Below are 19,414 nucleotides of genomic sequence, written 5' to 3'. Positions count from 1 at the left end.
GGTGTCATTGTACGCTGATGATTCATGTTTTCTTTTAAATCCACAACTTGAATCCCTCTACAGCCTCATAGAGGATCTAGATACATTTTCTAACCTCTCTGGGTTACAACCAAATTATGATAAATGTACTATATTAAGTATTGGATCACTAAAAAATAAAACATTTACAATACCATGTAGTTTACCAATACTATGGTCTGATGGTGATGTGGATATACTTGGAATACATATCCCAAATTAAATAAATGATCTCACTCCAAAGAAATATAATAGAAAGTTAGCAAAAATAGATAAGATCTTGCTACCATGGAAAGGTAAATACCTGTCAATTTGTGGAAAAGTCACCCTGATTAACTCTTTAGTATTATCCCAGTTTACCTATTTGCTTATGGTCTTGCCTACGCCTAGCGAACAGTTTTTTAAATTACATGAGAAAAATATATTACATTTTATTTGGAATGGCAAGCCAGACAAAATTAAAGGGGCCTATTTATATACTGAATATGAATTAGGAGGATATAAATTATTAAATATTAAAGCATTAGACCTATCACTAAAAGCTTCAGTCATACAAAACGTATACTTAAATCCGAACTGGTTCTCTAGCAAACTAGTAAGATTGTCTCACCCAATGTTCAAGAAGGGACTTTTTCCCTTTATTCAGATTACAACCCCTCACTTTCAGGTATTTGAAAAGGAAATAATCTCCCAAATATCACTATTTCTAAAACAAGCCATAGAAAGTTGGTTGCAATTTCAATTTAATCCTCCAGAAATGACAGAACAAATATTGCAACAAATATTGTGGTTAAACTCAAATATACTAATTGATAAAATGTTTAAAAAAGGTATAATCTTCGTAAATGATATAATCGGTAGGACTGGTGGAGTTATGTCGCACATGCAGCTAACAAAACATATGGAAATGTCTGCTCTACCCAAACTTACAACCAAATAATTGCAGCATTACCGCAAAAATGGAAGAGGAAAGTGGAAGGGGGAGAAAGTAAGGAACTTGTCTGTCGGCCTTGCATTAAAGAACATAATTGGTTAAAGAAAATGGTGATAAATAAAAAAGTTTACCAGTTTCATTTAAGGACCAAAAGATTGACAGCCGTCCCATATAAATTGCAAAATAGTTGGGAAGAGATTTTTGACATACCGATTCCATGGCATAGTGTTTATGAACAGATACGCAAAACGACGCCGGATTCAAAACTTAGAATTTTTCAATTTAAATTATTATATAAAATTCTTGCTACCAATAGAATGTTATTTGTATGGGGGATACAATCTTCCCAGCTCTGCAGATTTGGCTGTGAAGAGACAGAATCATTAGATCATTTGTTTTGGTTCTGTCCATTTGTAGCTTGTTTCTGGACACAGGTCCAGGAATGGCTGAAGGATTGCAATATTTACCTGGTACTAACCCTGCAGATAGCATTACTGGGTGATCTGAAAAGTCATAGTCAAACGATCAATAATATAATAATACTTTTAGCAAAAATGTTTATTTTCAATTTACAATCTGTAGAAACAATGAGAGTAGAACGGTTCAGAACTTTTGTAAAACATCACAGTACAGTTGAAAAATATATGGCAAATAGAAATCCAGTATGGATGGTGTTAAGAGATAGATGGGAGGTGTTGAATGGAGCTGAAGGATGGGACTAATAACAACTGCATGCTGTGTAAAGCATGCTGTGTCCATAATAAGTATATAGGTTATATATTGTGAGCTTTTGTGAAAGAGCACAGTTAGAAAGATATGGCATATAGAAGCATACCAGATGGACATCATGAAAATGATCGGAGGAAGTTCAGGAGTAAAAACACACAAAATATAATTATTGACTGTGTCCATAAAATGTATATAGTATGTATAAGCTGGAAGTAGAGGCCTAAGCATTGTTGTTCACTAGTTTACTCCAATTAGGGAAGGGATGGTGGGGTTGGAAAGTAATAAAGGGAAATATATATATTTTTATAGGATATGTATGTATGTATATACAGTGGGGAGAACAAGTATTTGATACACTGCCGATTTTGCAGGTTTTCCTACTTACAAAGCATGTAGAGGTCTGTAATTTTTTATCACAGGTACACTTCAACTGTGCAAATTAATTACTTAAAAATCATACAATGTGATTTTCTGGATTTTTGTTTTTAGATTCCGTCTCTCACAGTTGAAGTGTACCTATGATAAAAATTACAGACATCTACATGCTTTGTAAGTAGGAAAACCTTCAAAATCAGCAGTGTATCAAATACTTGTTCTCCCCACTGTATATATGTATGTATGTATATGCATATATGTATGTATGTATGTATGTGTGTGTGTATATAAGTATAAACACCATGGGACCACGCAGCCGTCATACCGCTCAGGAAGGAGACGCGTTCTGTCTCCTAGAGATGAAAATCAATCCCAGAACAACAGCAAAGGACCTTGTGAAGATGCTGGAGGAAACGGGTACAAAAGTATCTATATCCACAGTAAAACGAGTCCTATATATCGACATAACCTGAAAGGCCGCTCAGCAAGTAAGAAGCCACTGCTCCAAAACTGCCATAAAAAAGCCAGACTACGGTTTGCAACTGCACATGGGGACAAAGATCGTCCTTTTTGGAGAAATGTCCTCTGGTCTGATGAATCAAAAATATTACAGTCCTAACGGTGGGGGATTATCTAACCCTGATTACAGTCCTAAGGGTGGGGAATTATCTAACCCTGATTACAGTCCTAAGGGTGGGGGATTATCTAACCCTGATTACAGTCCTAACGGTGGGGGATTATCTAACCCTGATTACAGTCCTAAGGGTGGGGGATTATCTAACCCTGATTACAGTCCTAAGGGTGGGGGATTATCTAACCCTGATTACAGTCCTAAGGGTGGGGGGATTATCTAACCCTGATTACAGTCCTAAGGGTGGGGGATTATCTAACCCTGATTACAGTCCTAAGGGTGGGGGGATTATCTAACCCTGATTACAGTCCTAAGGGTGGGGGATTATCTAACCCTGATTACAGTCCTAACGGTGGGGGGATTATCTAACCCTGATTACAGTCCTAAGGGTGGGGGATTATCTAACCCTGATTACAGTCCTAAGGGTGGGGGATTATCTAACCCTGATTACAGTCCTAAGGGTGGGGGGATTATCTAACCCTGATTACAGTCCTAAGGGTGGGGGGGTTATCTAACCCTGATTACAGTCCTAAGGGTGGGGGGTTATCTAACCCTGATTACAGTCCTAAGGGTTGGGGATTATCTAACCCTGATTACAGTCCTAAGGGTGGGGGATTATCTAACCCTGATTACAGTCCTAAGGGTGGGGGATTATCTAACCCTGATTACAGTCCTAAGGGTGGGGGATTATCTAACCCTGATTACAGTCCTAAGGGTGGGGGATTATCTAACCCTGATTACAGTCCTAAGGGTGGGGGATTATCTAACCCTGATTACAGTCCTAAGGGTGGGGGATTATCTAACCCTGATTACAGTCCTAAGGGTGGGGGGATTATCTAACCCTGATTACAGTCCTAAGGGTGGGGGATTATCTAACCCTGATTACAGTCCTAAGGGTGGGGGGATTATCTAACCCTGATTACAGTCCTAAGGGTGGGGGGATTATCTAACCCTGATTACAGTCCTAAGGGTGGGGGGATTATCTAACCCTGATTACAGTCCTAAGGGTGGGGGGATTATCTAACCCTGATTACAGTCCTAAGGGTGGGGGGGATTATCTAACCCTGATTACAGTCCTAAGGGTGGGGGATTATCTAACCCTGATTACAGTCCTAACGGTGGGGGATTATCTAACCCTGATTACAGTCCTAAGGGTGGGGGATTATCTAACCCTGATTACAGTCCTAAGGGTGGGGGATTATCTAACCCTGATTACAGTCCTAAGGGTGGGGGGATTATCTAACCCTGATTACAGTCCTAAGGGTGGGGGATTATCTAACCCTGATTACAGTCCTAAGGGTGGGGGGAATTATCTAACCCTGATTACAGTCCTAACGGTGGGGGGATTATCTAACCCTGATTACAGTCCTAAGGGTGGGGGATTATCTAACCCTGATTACAGTCCTAAGGGTGGGGGGATTATCTAACCCTGATTACAGTCCTAAGGGTGGGGGGTTATCTAACCCTGATTACAGTCCTAAGGGTGGGGGATTATCTAACCCTGATTACAGTCCTAAGGGTGGGGGATTATCTAACCCTGATTACAGTCCTAAGGGTGGGGGGATTATCTAACCCTGATTACAGTCCTAAGGGTGGGGGATTATCTAACCCTGATTACAGTCCTAAGGGTGGGGGGATTATCTAACCCTGATTACAGTCCTAAGGGTGGGGGAATTATCTAACCCTGATTACAGTCCTAAGGGTGGGGGATTATCTAACCCTGATTACAGTCCTAAGGGTGGGGGATTATCTAACCCTGATTACAGTCCTAAGGGTGGGGGATTATCTAACCCTGATTACAGTCCTAACGGTGAGGGATTATCTAACCCTGATTACAGTCCTAAGGGTGGGGGATTATCTAACCCTGATTACAGTCCTAAGGGTGGGGGATTATCTAACCCTGATTACAGTCCTAAGGGTGGGGGATTATCTAACCCTGATTACAGTCCTAAGGGTGGGGGATTATCTAACCCTGATTACAGTCCTAAGGGTGGGGGATTATCTAACCCTGATTACAGTCCTAAAGGTGGGGGATTATCTAACCCTGATTACAGTCCTAAGGGTGGGGGATTATCTAACCCTGATTACAGTCCTAAAGGTGGGGGATTATCTAACCCTGATTACAGTCCTAAGGGTGGGGGATTATCTAACCCTGATTACAGTCCTAAGGGTGAGGGAATTATCTAACCCTGATGACAGTCCTAAAGGTGGGGGATTATCTAACCCTGATTACAGTCCTAACACTAACAGACAATCGGTTTCTCTTTGTTCTCACATGGATTCTGAATATGTCTCCAGTGTGTTCATTTGGCTGATATCATGAGTGTTGACACATCCCAGGTTAGACACAGTGGTAGTCTTTTGTCTAAACAGGTGCAGTAATTCACTATGTGCCACTCCGTAACTGCGTCCCAAATGACAACGTATTCCCTATATAGTGCTTATTCCCAATGTGCCCTGCTCAAAAGTATTGCACTAAACATAGGGGTTAGGGTGCCATTGAGGATGTCTCTCTGTGCTAGTGGAGCTGTGGAGACTCCCACTGTAACTATTTCATTAGACATGAGAGTAATGTGTGTTCTGTGTTTCAGCAGCGTGGGGTTGTGTGTTCTGTGTTTCAGCAGCGTGGGGTTGTGTGTTCTGTGTTTCAGCAGCGTGGGGTTGTGTGTTCTGTGTTTCAGCAGCGTGGGGTTGTGTGTTCTGTGTTTCAGCAGCGTGGGGTTGTGTGTTCTGTGTTTCAGCAGCGTGGGGTTGTGTGTTCTGTGTTTCAGCAGCGTGGGGTTGTGTGTTCTGTGTTTCAGCAGCGTGGGGTTGTGTGTTCTGTGTTTCAGCAGCGTGGGGTTGTGTGTTCTGTGTTTCAGCAGCGTGGGGTTGTGTGTTCTGTGTTTCAGCAGCGTGGGGTTGTGTGTTCTGTGTTTCAGCAGCGTGGGGTTGTGTGTTCTGTGTTTCAGCAGCGTGGGGTTGTGTGTTCTGTGTTTCAGCAGCGTGGGGTTGTGTGTTCTGTGTTTCAGCAGCGTGGGGTTGTGTGTTCTGTGTTTTAGCAGCGTGGGGTTGTGTGTTCTGTGTTTCAGCAGCGTGGGGTTGTGTGTTCTGTGTTTTAGCAGCGTGGGGTTGTGTGTTCTGTGTTTCAGCAGCGTGGGGTTGTGTGTTCTGTGTTTCAGCAGCGTGGGGTTGTGTGTTCTGTGTTTCAGCAACGTGGGGTTGTGTGTTCTGTGTTTCAGCAGCGTGGGGTTGTGTGTTCTGTGTTTCAGCAGCGTGGGGTTGTGTGTTCTGTGTTTCAGCAGCGTGGGGTTGTGTGTTCTGTGTTTTAGCAGCGTGGGGTTGTGTGTTCTGTGTTTCAGCAGCGTGGGGTTGTGTGTTCTGTGTTTCAGCAGCGTGGGGTTGTGTGTTCTGTGTTTCAGCAGCGTGGGGTTGTGTGTTCTGTGTTTCAGCAGCGTGGGGTTGTGTGTTCTGTGTTTTAGCAGCGTGGGGTTGTGTGTTCTGTGTTTCAGCAGCGTGGGGTTGTGTGTTCTGTGTTTTAGCAGCGTGGGGTTGTGTGTTCTGTGTTTCAGCAGCGTGGGGTTGTGTGTTCTGTGTTTCAGCAGCGTGGGGTTGTGTGTTCTGTGTTTCAGCAGCGTGGGGTTGTGTGTTCTGTGTTTCAGCAGCGTGGGGTTGTGTGTTCTGTGTTTCAGCAGCGTGGGGTTGTGTGTTCTGTGTTTCAGCAGCGTGGGGTTGTGTGTTCTGTGTTTTAGCAGCGTGGGGTTGTGTGTTCTGTGTTTCAGCAGCGTGGGGTTGTGTGTTCTGTGTTTTAGCAGCGTGGGGTTGTGTGTTCTGTGTTTCAGCAGCGTGGGGTTGTGTGTTCTGTGTTTCAGCAGCGTGGGGTTGTGTGTTCTGTGTTTCAGCAGCGTGGGGTTGTGTGTGTTGTGCTGTGCTCTGCTCTGCTCTGCTCCTATTGTGCCAAGCTGTCCCCAGTCAGTAAGACTCAGCGCCACTGATGCAGCAGGATGGGCTGGCACCATGGAAGCAGAGCACAGCACAGTGTGTGTGTGAATGTGATGCAGAAAGAGTTCAGTGGGTGACTGAATTGTTTACAGCTCTGCACACAGTTTCAATCTACAGTTCTCTGCTGGGAAGAAGATGCTATGGTTTATGTCTGGGTAATTTCTGCTCCTCCAACATACATCTGAAGTGAATTTTGCGTCTCAAATGGCACCCTATTCCCTACGTAGTGCACTACTTTTGACCGGGTCCCATAGGCTAGTGTAGTAGTGCACTATAAAGAGAATAGGGTACCATTTGGGATTCACTGCACTGTAGCACTAAAGTGTGCCTGCCTGTTTTAGTCACAACAGTTCCATGAGTCCTGGTTTTGTTTCTCTGTGATGTGGGCAAATTGAAATACGATTGTCTTGTGATTTTGTGTAAATGGATGGAGGATGCCTTTGGATAGTGGTTTAGAAATGCATGCATCTGGTAAAGCTTTATCTTAATTCTGATCCACTCACACACCACAAACTACAGATACGCCACACACAGCTGTCAGAGCAAGGCGATGTCTCACGGGTTTTAAAGTTGGACAAAGAAATGATCCAGAACTATCTGCTACACTTGATTTGAGATCCAGCAGTTCTATTCATCCACTTGTTAGAAAGCTATTTTTTAATGTGTAGTAACGTTTACTCAGGAACAACTAGAGACGGATCTTCCAGCTGAGGCATACCAAGCATTAGCACCTGTTATTCTCAGAGGGCAATAGAATGGAAAGGGTCGATATTCTCAGAGGGCAATAGAATGGAAAGGGTCGATATTCTCAGAGGGTAATAGAATGGAAAGGGTAGATATTCTCAGAGGGCAATAGAATGGAAAGGGTAGATATTCTCAGAGGGCAATAGAATGGAAAGGGTAGATATTCTCAGAGGGTAATAGAATGGAAAGGGTAGATATTCTCAGAGGGTAATAGAATGGAAAGGGTAGATATTCTCAGAGGGCAATAGAATGGAAAGGGTAGATATTCTCAGAGGGCAATAGAATGGAAAGGGTAGATATTCTCAGAGGGTTATAGAATGGAAAGGGTCGATATTCTCAGAGGGCAATATAATGGAAAGGGTAGATATTCTCAGAGGGCAATAGAATGGAAAGGGTAGATATTCTCAGAGGGCAATAGAATGGAAAGGGTAGATATTCTCAGAGGGCAATAGAATGGAAAGGGTCGATATTCTCAGAGGGCAATAGAATGGAAAGGGTAGATATTCTCAGAGGGCAATAGAATGGAAAGGGTCGATATTCTCAGAGGGCAATAGAATGGAAAGGGTCGATATTCTCAGAGGGCAATAGAATGGAAAGGGTCGATATTCTCAGAGGGCTATAGAATGGAAAGGGTCGATATTCTCAGAGGGCAATAGAATGGAAAGGGTAGATATTCTCAGAGGGCAATAGAATGGAAAGGGTAGATATTCTCAGAGGGCAATAGAATGGAAAGGGTAGATATTCTCAGAGGGCAATAGAATGGAAAGGGTAGATATTCTCAGAGGGCAATAGAATGGAAAGGGTCGATATTCTCAGAGGGCAATAGAATGGAAAGGGTAGATATTCTCAGAGGGCAATAGAATGGAAAGGGTAGATATTCTCAGAGGGCAATAGAATGGAAAGGGTCGATATTCTCAGAGGGCAATATAATGGAAAGGGTCGATATTCTCAGAGGGTAATAGAATGGAAAGGGTCGATATTCTCAGAGGGCAATAGAATGGAAAGGGTAGATATTCTCAGAGGGCAATAGAATGGAAAGGGTAGATATTCTCAGAGGGCAATAGAATGGAAAGGGTAGATATTCTCAGAGGGCAATAGAATGGAAAGGGTAGATATTCTCAGAGGGCAATAGAATGGAAAGGGTCGATATTCTCAGAGGGCAATAGAATGGAAAGGGTCGATATTCTCAGAGGGTAATAGAATGGAAAGGGTCGATATTCTCAGAGGGCAATAGAATGGAAAGGGTAGATATTCTCAGAGGGCAATAGAATGGAAAGGGTAGATATTCTCAGAGGGCAATAGAATGGAAAGGGTAGATATTCTCAGAGGGCAATAGAATGGAAAGGGTAGATATTCTCAGAGGGCAATAGAATGGAAAGGGTAGATATTCTCAGAGGGCAATAGAATGGAAAGGGTAGATATTCTCAGAGGGCAATAGAATGGAAAGGGTAGATATTCTCAGAGGGCAATAGAATGGAAAGGGTCGATATTCTCAGAGGGTAATAGAATGGAAAGGGTAGATATTCTCAGAGGGCAATAGAATGGAAAGGGTCGATATTCTCAGAGGGTAATAGAATGGAAAGGGTAGATATTCTCAGAGGGCAATAGAATGGAAAGGGTAGATATTCTCAGAGGGCAATAGAATGGAAAGGGCAGATATTCTCAGAGGGCAATAGAATGGAAAGGGTCGATATTCTCAGAGGGCAATAGAATGGAAAGGGCAGATATTCTCAGAGGGCAATAGAATGGAAAGGGTAGATATTCTCAGAGGGCAATAGAATGGAAAGGGTAGATATTCTCAGAGGGCAATAGAATGGAAAGGGTAGATATTCTCAGAGGGCAATAGAATGGAAAGGGTAGATACAGTGGGGGAAAAAGTATTTGGTCAGCCACCAATTGTGCAAGTTCTCCCACTTAAAAAGATGAGAGAGGCCTGTAATTTTCATCATAGGTACACGTCAATTATGACAGACAAAATGAGAAAAAAAAATCCAGAAAATCACATTGTAGGATTTTTAATGAATTTATTAGAAAATTATGGTGGAAAATATGTATTTGGTCGATAACAAAAGTTTCTCAATACTTTGTTATATACCCTTTGTTGGCAATGACACAGGTCAAACATTTTCTGTAAGTCTTCACAAGGTTTTCACACACTGTTGCTGGTATTTTGGCCCATTCCTCCATGCAGATCTCCTCTAGAGCAGTGATGTTTTAGGGCTGTCGCTGGGCAACACAGACTTTCAACTCCCTCCAAAGATGTTCTATGGGGTTGAGATCTGGAGACTGGCTAGGCCACTCCAGGACCTTGAAATGCTTCTTCTTGTGTTGGCTATGTTCAATATCAACGTTTCATGTTGGCTATGTTCAATATCAATGTTTCATGTTGCCTATGTTCAATATCAATGTTTCATGTTGCCTATGTTCAATATCAGTGTTTCATGTTGGCTATGTTCAATATATAGAAACAAGGCACCGCTTGTCAATAAGCTTTACATGTATTATTGACTTGATTTGAAGAGGAACATTTTCAAAATTCAAAGAACTAGCGTTTTCACTCCAGGCAAAAGTTTCAGCAGTTTAATGATGCAATAGTAGGTTTGTAAAGAATCTGATGTTGTACATAATTTAATTGTAGCTACCCGGGGTACCGGAGAATAGGAGGATGTGTGAAATAGATCAAATCAATGACCAAGAACTTTCAACTTACAGTAAAGCAATTTATTTTTTCAGATATAATACTATGTAATAATTTCACGTAACAATGAAAAATCGGAATTTCTAGAGTCATTAAACTTGCCCAAAACATGGATGGGAATCCCTACTTTAAATGTGTTCAAACTCAAAAATCGACAAAAAGTTTGATCTGAGGTTTCCATCAGGAAGAGTGACCGAGGACTCACTTCTGGGAGAAAGACGGATAGAGAATCATTCTGCAGCCATAGTTTAGGGCTCTTTAGTCTTTAGTCCAGGGATTATCAACTAGATTCAGCCGTGGGGACAATTTTTTCTTGAGCGGATGGTCAGGAGACCGAAACATAATTACAAATAATTTGTGAACTTCAAATTGACCGCAAGAAGCCCAAATAGATATAATATCTGACTAAAACATAATCATTTCAAACCTTTCTTACATTTATCTATTATGACTGCTGCTGACTGGTTCAGTATGACTGCTGCTGACTGGTTCAGTATGACTGCTGCTGACTGGTTCAGTATGACTGCTGCTGACTGGTTCAGTATGACTGCTGCTGTCTGGTTCAGTATGACTGCTGCTGTCTGGTTCAGTATGACTGCTGCTGACTGGTTCAGTATGACTGCTGCTGACTGGTTCAGTATGACTGCTGCTGACTGGTTCAGTATGACTGCTGCTGACTGGTTCAGTATGACTGCTGCTGTCTGGTTCAGTATGACTGCTGCTGTCTGGTTCAGTATGACTGCTGCTGACTGGTTCAGTATGACTGCTGCTGTCTGGTTCAGTATGACTGCTGCTGACTGGTTCAGTATGACTGCTGCTGACTGGTTCAGTATGACTGCTGCTGACTGGTTCAGTATGACTGCTGCTGACTGGTTCAGTATGACTGCTGCTGTCTGGTTCAGTATGACTGCTGCTGTCTGGTTCAGTATGACTGCTGTTGACTGGTTCAGTATGACTGCTGCTGACTGGTTCAGTATGACTGCTGCTGACTGGTTCAGTATGACTGCTGCTGTTGACTGGTTCAGTATGACTGCTGCTGACTGGTTCAGTATGACTGCTGTTGACTGGTTCAGTATGACTGCTGCTGACTGGTTCAGTATGACTGCTGCTGACTGGTTCAGTATGACTGCTGCTGTCTGGTTCAGTATGACTGCTGCTGTCTGGTTCAGTATGACTGCTGCTGACTGGTTCAGTATGACTGCTGCTGTCTGGTTCAGTATGACTGCTGCTGACTGGTTCAGTATGACTGCTGCTGTCTGGTTCAGTATGACTGCTGCTGACTGGTTCAGTATGACTGCTGCTGACTGGTTCAGTATGACTGCTGCTGTCTGGTTCAGTATGACTGCTGCTGTCTGGTTCAGTATGACTGCTGCTGACTGGTTCAGTATGACTGCTGCTGTCTGGTTCAGTATGACTGCTGCTGTCTGGTTCAGTATGACTGCTGCTGTCTGGTTCAGTATGACTGCTGCTGTCTGGTTCAGTATGACTGCTGCTGACTGGTTCAGTATGACTGCTGCTGACTGGTTCAGTATGACTGCTGTTGACTGGTTCAGTATGACTGCTGCTGACTGGTTCAGTATGACTGCTGCTGTCTGGTTCAGTATGACTGCTGCTGTCTGGTTCAGTATGACTGCTGCTGTCTGGTTCAGTATGACTGCTGTTGACTGGTTCAGTATGACTGCTGTTGTCTGGTTCAGTATGACTGCTGCTGACTGGTTCAGTATGACTGCTGCTGACTGGTTCAGTATGACTGCTGTTGACTGGTTCAGTATGACTGCTGCTGACTGGTTCAGTATGACTGCTGCTGACTGGTTCAGTATGACTGCTGCTGACTGGTTCAGTATGACTGCTGCTGTCTGGTTCAGTATGACTGCTGCTGTCTGGTTCAGTATGACTGCTGCTGACTGGTTCAGTATGACTGCTGCTGTCTGGTTCAGTATGACTGCTGTTGACTGGTTCAGTATGACTGCTGCTGACTGGTTCAGTATGACTGCTGCTGTCTGGTTCAGTATGACTGCTGCTGTCTGGTTCAGTATGACTGCTGTTGACTGGTTCAGTATGACTGCTGCTGACTGGTTCAGTATGACTGCTGCTGACTGGTTCAGTATGACTGCTGCTGACTGGTTCAGTATGACTGCTGCTGACTGGTTCAGTATGACTGCTGCTGACTGGTTCAGTATGACTGCTGCTGACTGGTTCAGTATGACTGCTGTTGACTGGTTCAGTATGACTGCTGCTGTCTGGTTCAGTATGACTGCTGCTGTCTGGTTCAGTATGACTGCTGCTGACTGGTTCAGTATGACTGCTGCTGTCTGGTTCAGTATGACTGCTGCTGTCTGGTTCAGTATGACTGCTGTTGACTGGTTCAGTATGACTGCTGTTGACTGGTTCAGTATGACTGCTGCTGACTGGTTCAGTATGACTGCTGCTGTCTGGTTCAGTATGACTGCTGCTGTCTGGTTCAGTATGACTGCTGCTGACTGGTTCAGTATGACTGCTGCTGACTGGTTCAGTATGACTGCTGTTGACTGGTTCAGTATGACTGCTGCTGTCTGGTTCAGTATGACTGCTGCTGTCTGGTTCAGTATGACTGCTGCTGTCTGGTTCAGTATGACTGCTGCTGTCTGGTTCAGTATGACTGCTGCTGTCTGGTTCAGTATGACTGCTGCTGTCTGGTTCAGTATGACTGCTGCTGTCTGGTTCAGTATGACTGCTGCTGTCTGGTTCAGTATGACTGCTGCTGTCTGGTTCAGTATGACTGCTGCTGTCTGGTTCAGTATGACTGCTGCTGTCTGGTTCAGTATGACTGCTGCTGTCTGGTTCAGTATGACTGCTGCTGACTGGTTCAGTATGACTGCTGCTGTCTGGTTCAGTATGACTGCTGCTGACTGGTTCAGTATGACTGCTGCTGACTGGTTCAGTATGACTGCTGCTGTCTGGTTCAGTATGACTGCTGCTGTCTGGTTCAGTATGACTGCTGCTGACTGGTTCAGTATGACTGCCGCTGACTGGTTCAGTATGACTGCCGCTGACTGGTTCAGTATGACTGCCGCTGACTGGTTCAGTATGACTGCCGCTGACTGGTTCAGTATGACTGCCGCTGTCTGGTTCAGTATGACTGCCGTTGACTGGTTCAGTATGACTGCCGTTGACTGGTTCAGTATGACTGCTGCTGTCTGGTTCAGTATGACTGCTGCTGTCTGGTTCAGTATGACTGCTGCTGTCTGGTTCAGTATGACTGCTGCTGACTGGTTCAGTATGACTGCTGCTGACTGGTTCAGTATGACTGCTGCTGTCTGGTTCAGTATGACTGCTGCTGTCTGGTTCAGTATGACTGCTGCTGTCTGGTTCAGTATGACTGCTGCTGACTGGTTCAGTATGACTGCTGCTGTCTGGTTCAGTATGACTGCTGCTGTCTGGTTCAGTATGACTGCTGCTGTCTGGTTCAGTATGACTGCTGCTGACTGGTTCAGTATGACTGCTGCTGTCTGGTTCAGTATGACTGCTGCTGACTGGTTCAGTATGACTGCTGCTGACTGGTTCAGTATGACTGCTGCTGTCTGGTTCAGTATGACTGCTGCTGTCTGGTTCAGTATGACTGCTGCTGACTGGTTCAGTATGACTGCTGCTGACTGGTTCAGTATGACTGCTGCTTTCTGGTTCAGTATGACTTCTGCTTTCTGGTTCAGTATGACTGCCGCTGACTGGTTCAGTATGACTGCCGCTGACTGGTTCAGTATGACTGCCGCTGTCTGGTTCAGTATGACTGCCGCTGTCTGGTTCAGTATGACTGCCGTTGACTGGTTCAGTATGACTGCCGTTGACTGGTTCAGTATGACTGCTGCTGACTGGTTCAGTATGACTGCTGCTGACTGGTTCAGTATGACTGCTGCTGACTGGTTCAGTATGACTGCTGCTGTCTGGTTCAGTATGACTGCTGCTGACTGGTTCAGTATGACTGCTGCTGTCTGGTTCAGTATGACTGCTGCTGACTGGTTCAGTATGACTGCTGCTGACTGGTTCAGTATGACTGCTGCTGTTGACTGGTTCAGTATGACTGCTGCTGTTGACTGGTTCAGTATGACTGCTGCTGTTGACTGGTTCAGTATGACTGCTGCTGACTAGTTCAGTATGACTGCTGCTGACTGGTTCAGTATGACGGCTGATGGTGGTGAGTGTTGACTGTGTGAGAGACCATGAACTACTTAGTAGCAGAACATCTACAGAACACTGCTTACAATGAGGGAAAAAAGTATTTGATCCCCTGCTGATTTTGTACGTTTGCCCACTGACAAAGACATGATCAGTCTATAATTTTAATGGTAGGTTTATTTGAAAAGTGAGAGACAGAATAACAACAACAAAAATACAGAAACACGCATGTCAAAAATGTTATAAATTGATTTGCATTTTAATGAGGGAAACAAGTATTTGACCCCTCTGCAAAACATGACTTAGTACTTGGTATCAAAACCCTTGTTGGCAATCAGAGGTCAGACGTTTCTTGTAGTTGGCCACCAGGTTTGCACACATCTCAGGAGGGATTTTGTTCCACTCCTCTTTGCAGATCTTCTCCAAGTCATTAAGGTTTTGAGGCTGACGTTTGGCAACTCGAACCTTCAGCTCCCTCCACAGATTTTCTATGGGATTAAGTTCTGGAGACTGGCTAGGCCACTCCAGGACCTTAATGTGCTTCTTCTTGAGCCACTTCTTTGTTGCCTTGGCCGTGTATTTTGGGTCATTGTCATGCTGGAATACCCATCCACGACCCATTTTCAATGCCCTGGCTGAGGGAAGGAGGTTCTCATCCAAGATTTGACGGTACATGGCCCCGTCCATCGTCCCTTTGATGCGGTGAAGTTGTCCTGTCCCCTTAGCAGAAAAACACCCCCAAAGCATAATGTTTTCACCTCCATGTTTGACGGTGAGGATGGTGTTCTTGGGGTCATAGGCAGTATTCCTCCTCCTCCAAACACGGCGAGTTGAGTTGATGCCAAAGAGCTCGATTTTGGTCTCATCTGACCACAACACTTTCACCCAGTTCTCCTCTGAATCATTCAGATGTTCATTGGCAAACTTCAGACGGGCCTGTATATGTGCTTTCTTGAGCAGGGGGACCTTGCGGGCGCTGCAGGATTTCAGTCCTTCATGGCGTAGTGTGTTACCAATTGTTTTCTTGGTGACTATGGCCCCAGCTGCCTTGAGATCAATGACAAGATCCTCCCGTGTAGTTCTGGGCTGATTCCTCACCGTTCTCATGAGGTGAGATCTTGCATGGAGCCCCAGGCAGAGGGAGATTGACAGTTCTTTTGTGTTTCTTCCATTTGCGAATAATCGCACCAACTGTTGTCACCTACTCACCAAGCTGCTTGGCGATGGTCTTGTAGCCCATTCCAGCCTTGTGTAGGTCTACAATCTTGTCCCTGACATCGTTGGAGAGCTCTTTGGTCTTGGCCATGGTGGAGAGTTTGGAATCTGATTGATTGATTGCTTCTGTGGACAGGTGTCTTTTATACAGGTAACAAACTGAGATTAGGAGCACTCCCTTTAAGAGTGTGTTCCTAATCTCAGCTCGTTACCTGTATAAAAGACACCTGGGAGCCAGAAATCTTTCTGATTGAGAGGGGGTCAAATACTTATTTCCCTCATTAAAATGCAAATCAATTTATAACATTTTTGACATGCGTTTTTCTGGATTTTGTTGTTGTTATTCTGTCTCTCACTGTTCAAATAAACCTACCATTAAAATTATAGACTGATAATTTATTTGTCAGTGGGAAAACGTACAAAATCAGCAGGGGATCAAATACTTTTTTCCCTCACTGTATGTCTCTGGAATATGCAATCATCTTCAGAAATAGTCTATGGTTGCGTTCCAAATGACACCCTATTTCTCATATAGTGTACTACTTTTGACCAGAGCCCTGTGCACTATGTATGGAATTGGGTGCCATTAGGGAAGCACTCTACAGGGCCATCTCATGATGTTTTAGGAATATTTAACCTGCAGTTTATTTTCTTATAAAAGTGTCTCCTCTCTCTTCTCCCCCTCCCATCTCCATCCCCCTCCCCTCTACTTCTCCCCCTCCCCTCTACTTCTCCCCCTCCCCTCTCCATCTCCCCCTCCCCTCCCCATCCCCCTCCCCTCCCCTCCACCTCTCCCCCTCCCGTCTCCATCCCCCTCCCCTCTACCTCTTTTTTCTCTCTCTCCACCAGGTGTACATCCCCTGCAGGACAGCTCTGATCCTAGGTAATGACGATACAGAGTCCTGTTATTAGAGCACTACGACTGACGCTCGCTACCAGCAGAAACAGACGGGCGTCAGATTCAGATGCCAGCCCAGCTAGTGCCAACCTCACTGTTATCAGCCAATCACTGTCCGTTTTTTCAGTGTCAACCAACCACACGCCACTAATGCCTTCTCCCTCCCTCCCTCCCTCCCTCCCCCCTCCCTCCCCCTTCTCCATTTACCTTTTGTGGGTTCCTACGTTTTTCATACACCTTTAACAATAGTTAGTAGCTAACCATCGATGATCATAGATGACCGTATTAACATCAGCTGTAACGCAGCATGGTGTAGAAGGAAGTTTCCCACTATAACCAAGTCGGGCCTTGCTGAATAGGGCGTTATATGTTACACTAATATGATATAACACAGGATTAGGGTTGCAGAATTCCGGTAATATTCCCAAAATTCCCAGGTCGGAAGATTTCAGGAATCAGAGAAGAATAAGCAGGAAATCCGGAATCCTCCAACCAGGAATTCTGGAAAACCTGGACATTTTGGGAAAGTTCCTGTAATTCTGCCACTTACACAGTATGTATCATTGATATTTTGAGTCCATCCACCCACCGCTAGTTTACCAAGCCTTGGTATGAAAACTGCAACACTTGAAAAGGAACTGTGGTATGGTAATGCTAATATGCTAACATAAAGCATTACTTGTGGTACAGTAATGCTAACATGCTAACATAACGCATTACTTGTGGTACAGTAATGCTAACATAAAGCATTACTTGTGGCACAGTAATGCTAACATAACGCATTACTTGTGGTACAGTAATGCTAACATAAAGCATTACTTGTGGCACAGTAATGCTAACATAACGCATTACTTGTGGTACAGTAATGCTAACATAAAGCATTACTTGTGGTACAGTAATGCTAACATAAAGCATTACTTGTGGTACAGTAATGCTAACATGCTAACATAACGCATTACTTGTGGTACAGTAATGCTAACATAAATCATTACTTGTGGTACAGTAATGCTAATATAAATCATTACTTGTGGTACAGTAATGCTAACATAAATCATTACTTGTGGTACAGTAATGCTAATGCAGTTAGCAATAGTACTACCTTTTCCACTGATTCCAGGATGCACAGGCTTGTAAAGAGATAATTTGAAATATATATAGTTTTTTGGATTTGTGTGCAATTTATATACAAATATAGCACGCACAATTTAATGCTTATGATTTTGTATTTAAATGCCAACAATGTTTTGAAAGTGTTTGTCTATTTAAAAGGAACAGGACAGAAAAAGAGATGGGTTACCAGCGCTGCATTAGAACCATGTCCTCTGTGTCCCAAATGGCACCCTATTCCCTATGTAGTGCACTACTTTTGACCAGGGGCCCATCGGGAATAGGGTCAAAAGTAGTGCACTATATATAAAGGAATAGGGTGCCATTTGGGAAACAAACCCAGGAGATCACTGTGGACGTCATCGTGTTTTGCTTCATCATTGTGGATCTATTGATGCTTTTGTTGAAATTGTATTTACATCGAAATAAGCTATCTTTAATAATATATAATTTTGTTGACTTAATCTGGCTTTAGTGGGTTTGTAATACCTCTGTGGTGTGACGGGTCTTTTATCAAAGCAGCTAGGGATCATGCATTTTACCTGTTTATATATACTTGTTTGTGTCAGTCATTTGCAGCTAAAGCCACGTAATAAGAGCACTGAATACAGGCAGCCGATAGCCTGTCTGGTGTGATGTGTTTGAGTTCAGGCAGCCGATAGCCTGTCTGGTGTGATGTGTTTGAGTTATGCAGGCTTCTGGAATGGACACGCCAATCGACATACAACCATTATTAGAGAGGTAGAGTGGCAAAGAAGACTATGTAACAGTACTGGATCCTGCTAAAAGACAGGAAACGGGCCGTCCGTATTCTTAAACCATTGTCCGTCCTGCACAGCTTACTTCCCCTCTTGTCTATCCCTTATACTGTATGTAGTTGCTTTTACCCCTGACAGAAATGGAGCTTTGATTTCAGTGATATACAGTATATATATATATATATATATATATTGTTTAACGTTATCTGCAAAGGTCCATACTGTCAGCAATTCTAAGGCTAAAAGACTATTCTATTTAGGAAAAGACTAAGATTGTTCATGCTCACTGAGTACCTGTATGTTACCTCCCAAATGGCACCCTATTCCTTGTAGTGCACTACTTTTCACCAGCCCCCCCCTTTTGGGGCCCTGATCAAAAGTAGTGCACCAAACGGGGACTAGGGTGTTGCTTTGGGATTCTGACTGTGTGGGTGGGGTTAAGGTCATGTAGCATCAAAAATGAAGGATCACTGAGTAGTATTTACCAGAGGATAACTGAAAAGTATTAGTTAGATGTAGTGGTTATTACATGAAGACTGTTGCCTACTGTAAACCAAATGACACCCTGTTCCCTTTATAGTGCACTACTTTTGACCCGGTTCCATAGAGCCCTGGTCAAAAGTAGTGCACTATAAAGGGAATAGTGTGTCAGTTGGGACTCAGCCTGCGTCACTAGTCTGCCTTCACGAGGATCTCTGCTGTGGTTTTGTGGTTGTGTCCTAACCTCGTCCCCCATAGCATTGTCAGGTGAACAAGATGATGTTGTATCCCAATGCAATAATTGTTGAAAAGAGTCATTAAACTGTATTAAACCAATGGTGTTTGCTTATTGTCTTGTCTGTTGGTCCTCTCTTTATAATGTATCTTTTTTTTTATTCACTTGGGTGGATTATATGTCTTTATCCAAAATGGCAGCATATTCCCTAAAGTTCACTTGTTCTGGCCAGAACCCTATGGAGCCTGGTCCACTTGTTCTGGCCAGAACCCTATGGAGCCTGGTCCAAAGTACTGCCATTTGGGATGAGGCCTATGTGTGCCATTTAAAACGCCATTGGATCAGTCAACCATTTTATATTTGACATTTTAATACTAATTTTTCCTCAACTGTTTTTCCTATATTACTATTTTTCTGCCAGTTTTTGAGTGACATTCTGCCTTGGTGACTTTTTAAAGA

General features: G+C 43.7%; 1 protein-coding gene across 1 annotated transcript in view; it reads left to right on the top strand.

Moving 5' to 3' along the window:
* Positions 1-19,056, top strand: part of gbe1b (glucan (1,4-alpha-), branching enzyme 1b) — a 271,934-nt gene extending 252,878 nt beyond the window's left edge. Inside the window, exon 16 of the mRNA XM_041876741.2 lies at positions 16,327-19,056. Within this exon, the coding sequence (XP_041732675.2) occupies positions 16,327-16,389 (63 nt within the window). The 3' untranslated portion in view covers positions 16,390-19,056. The remainder of the gene's footprint in view (positions 1-16,326) is intronic.
* The last annotated feature ends 358 nt before the right edge of the window (positions 19,057-19,414 follow it).

Source organism: Coregonus clupeaformis, chromosome 5 (assembly GCF_020615455.1).
Source record: "Coregonus clupeaformis isolate EN_2021a chromosome 5, ASM2061545v1, whole genome shotgun sequence".
In the NCBI taxonomy this organism is placed as follows: Eukaryota; Metazoa; Chordata; class Actinopteri; order Salmoniformes; family Salmonidae; genus Coregonus; species Coregonus clupeaformis.
The sequence above is the reverse complement of the archived record's forward strand: the minus strand, read 5'-3'. Positions and strand labels throughout refer to the sequence as shown.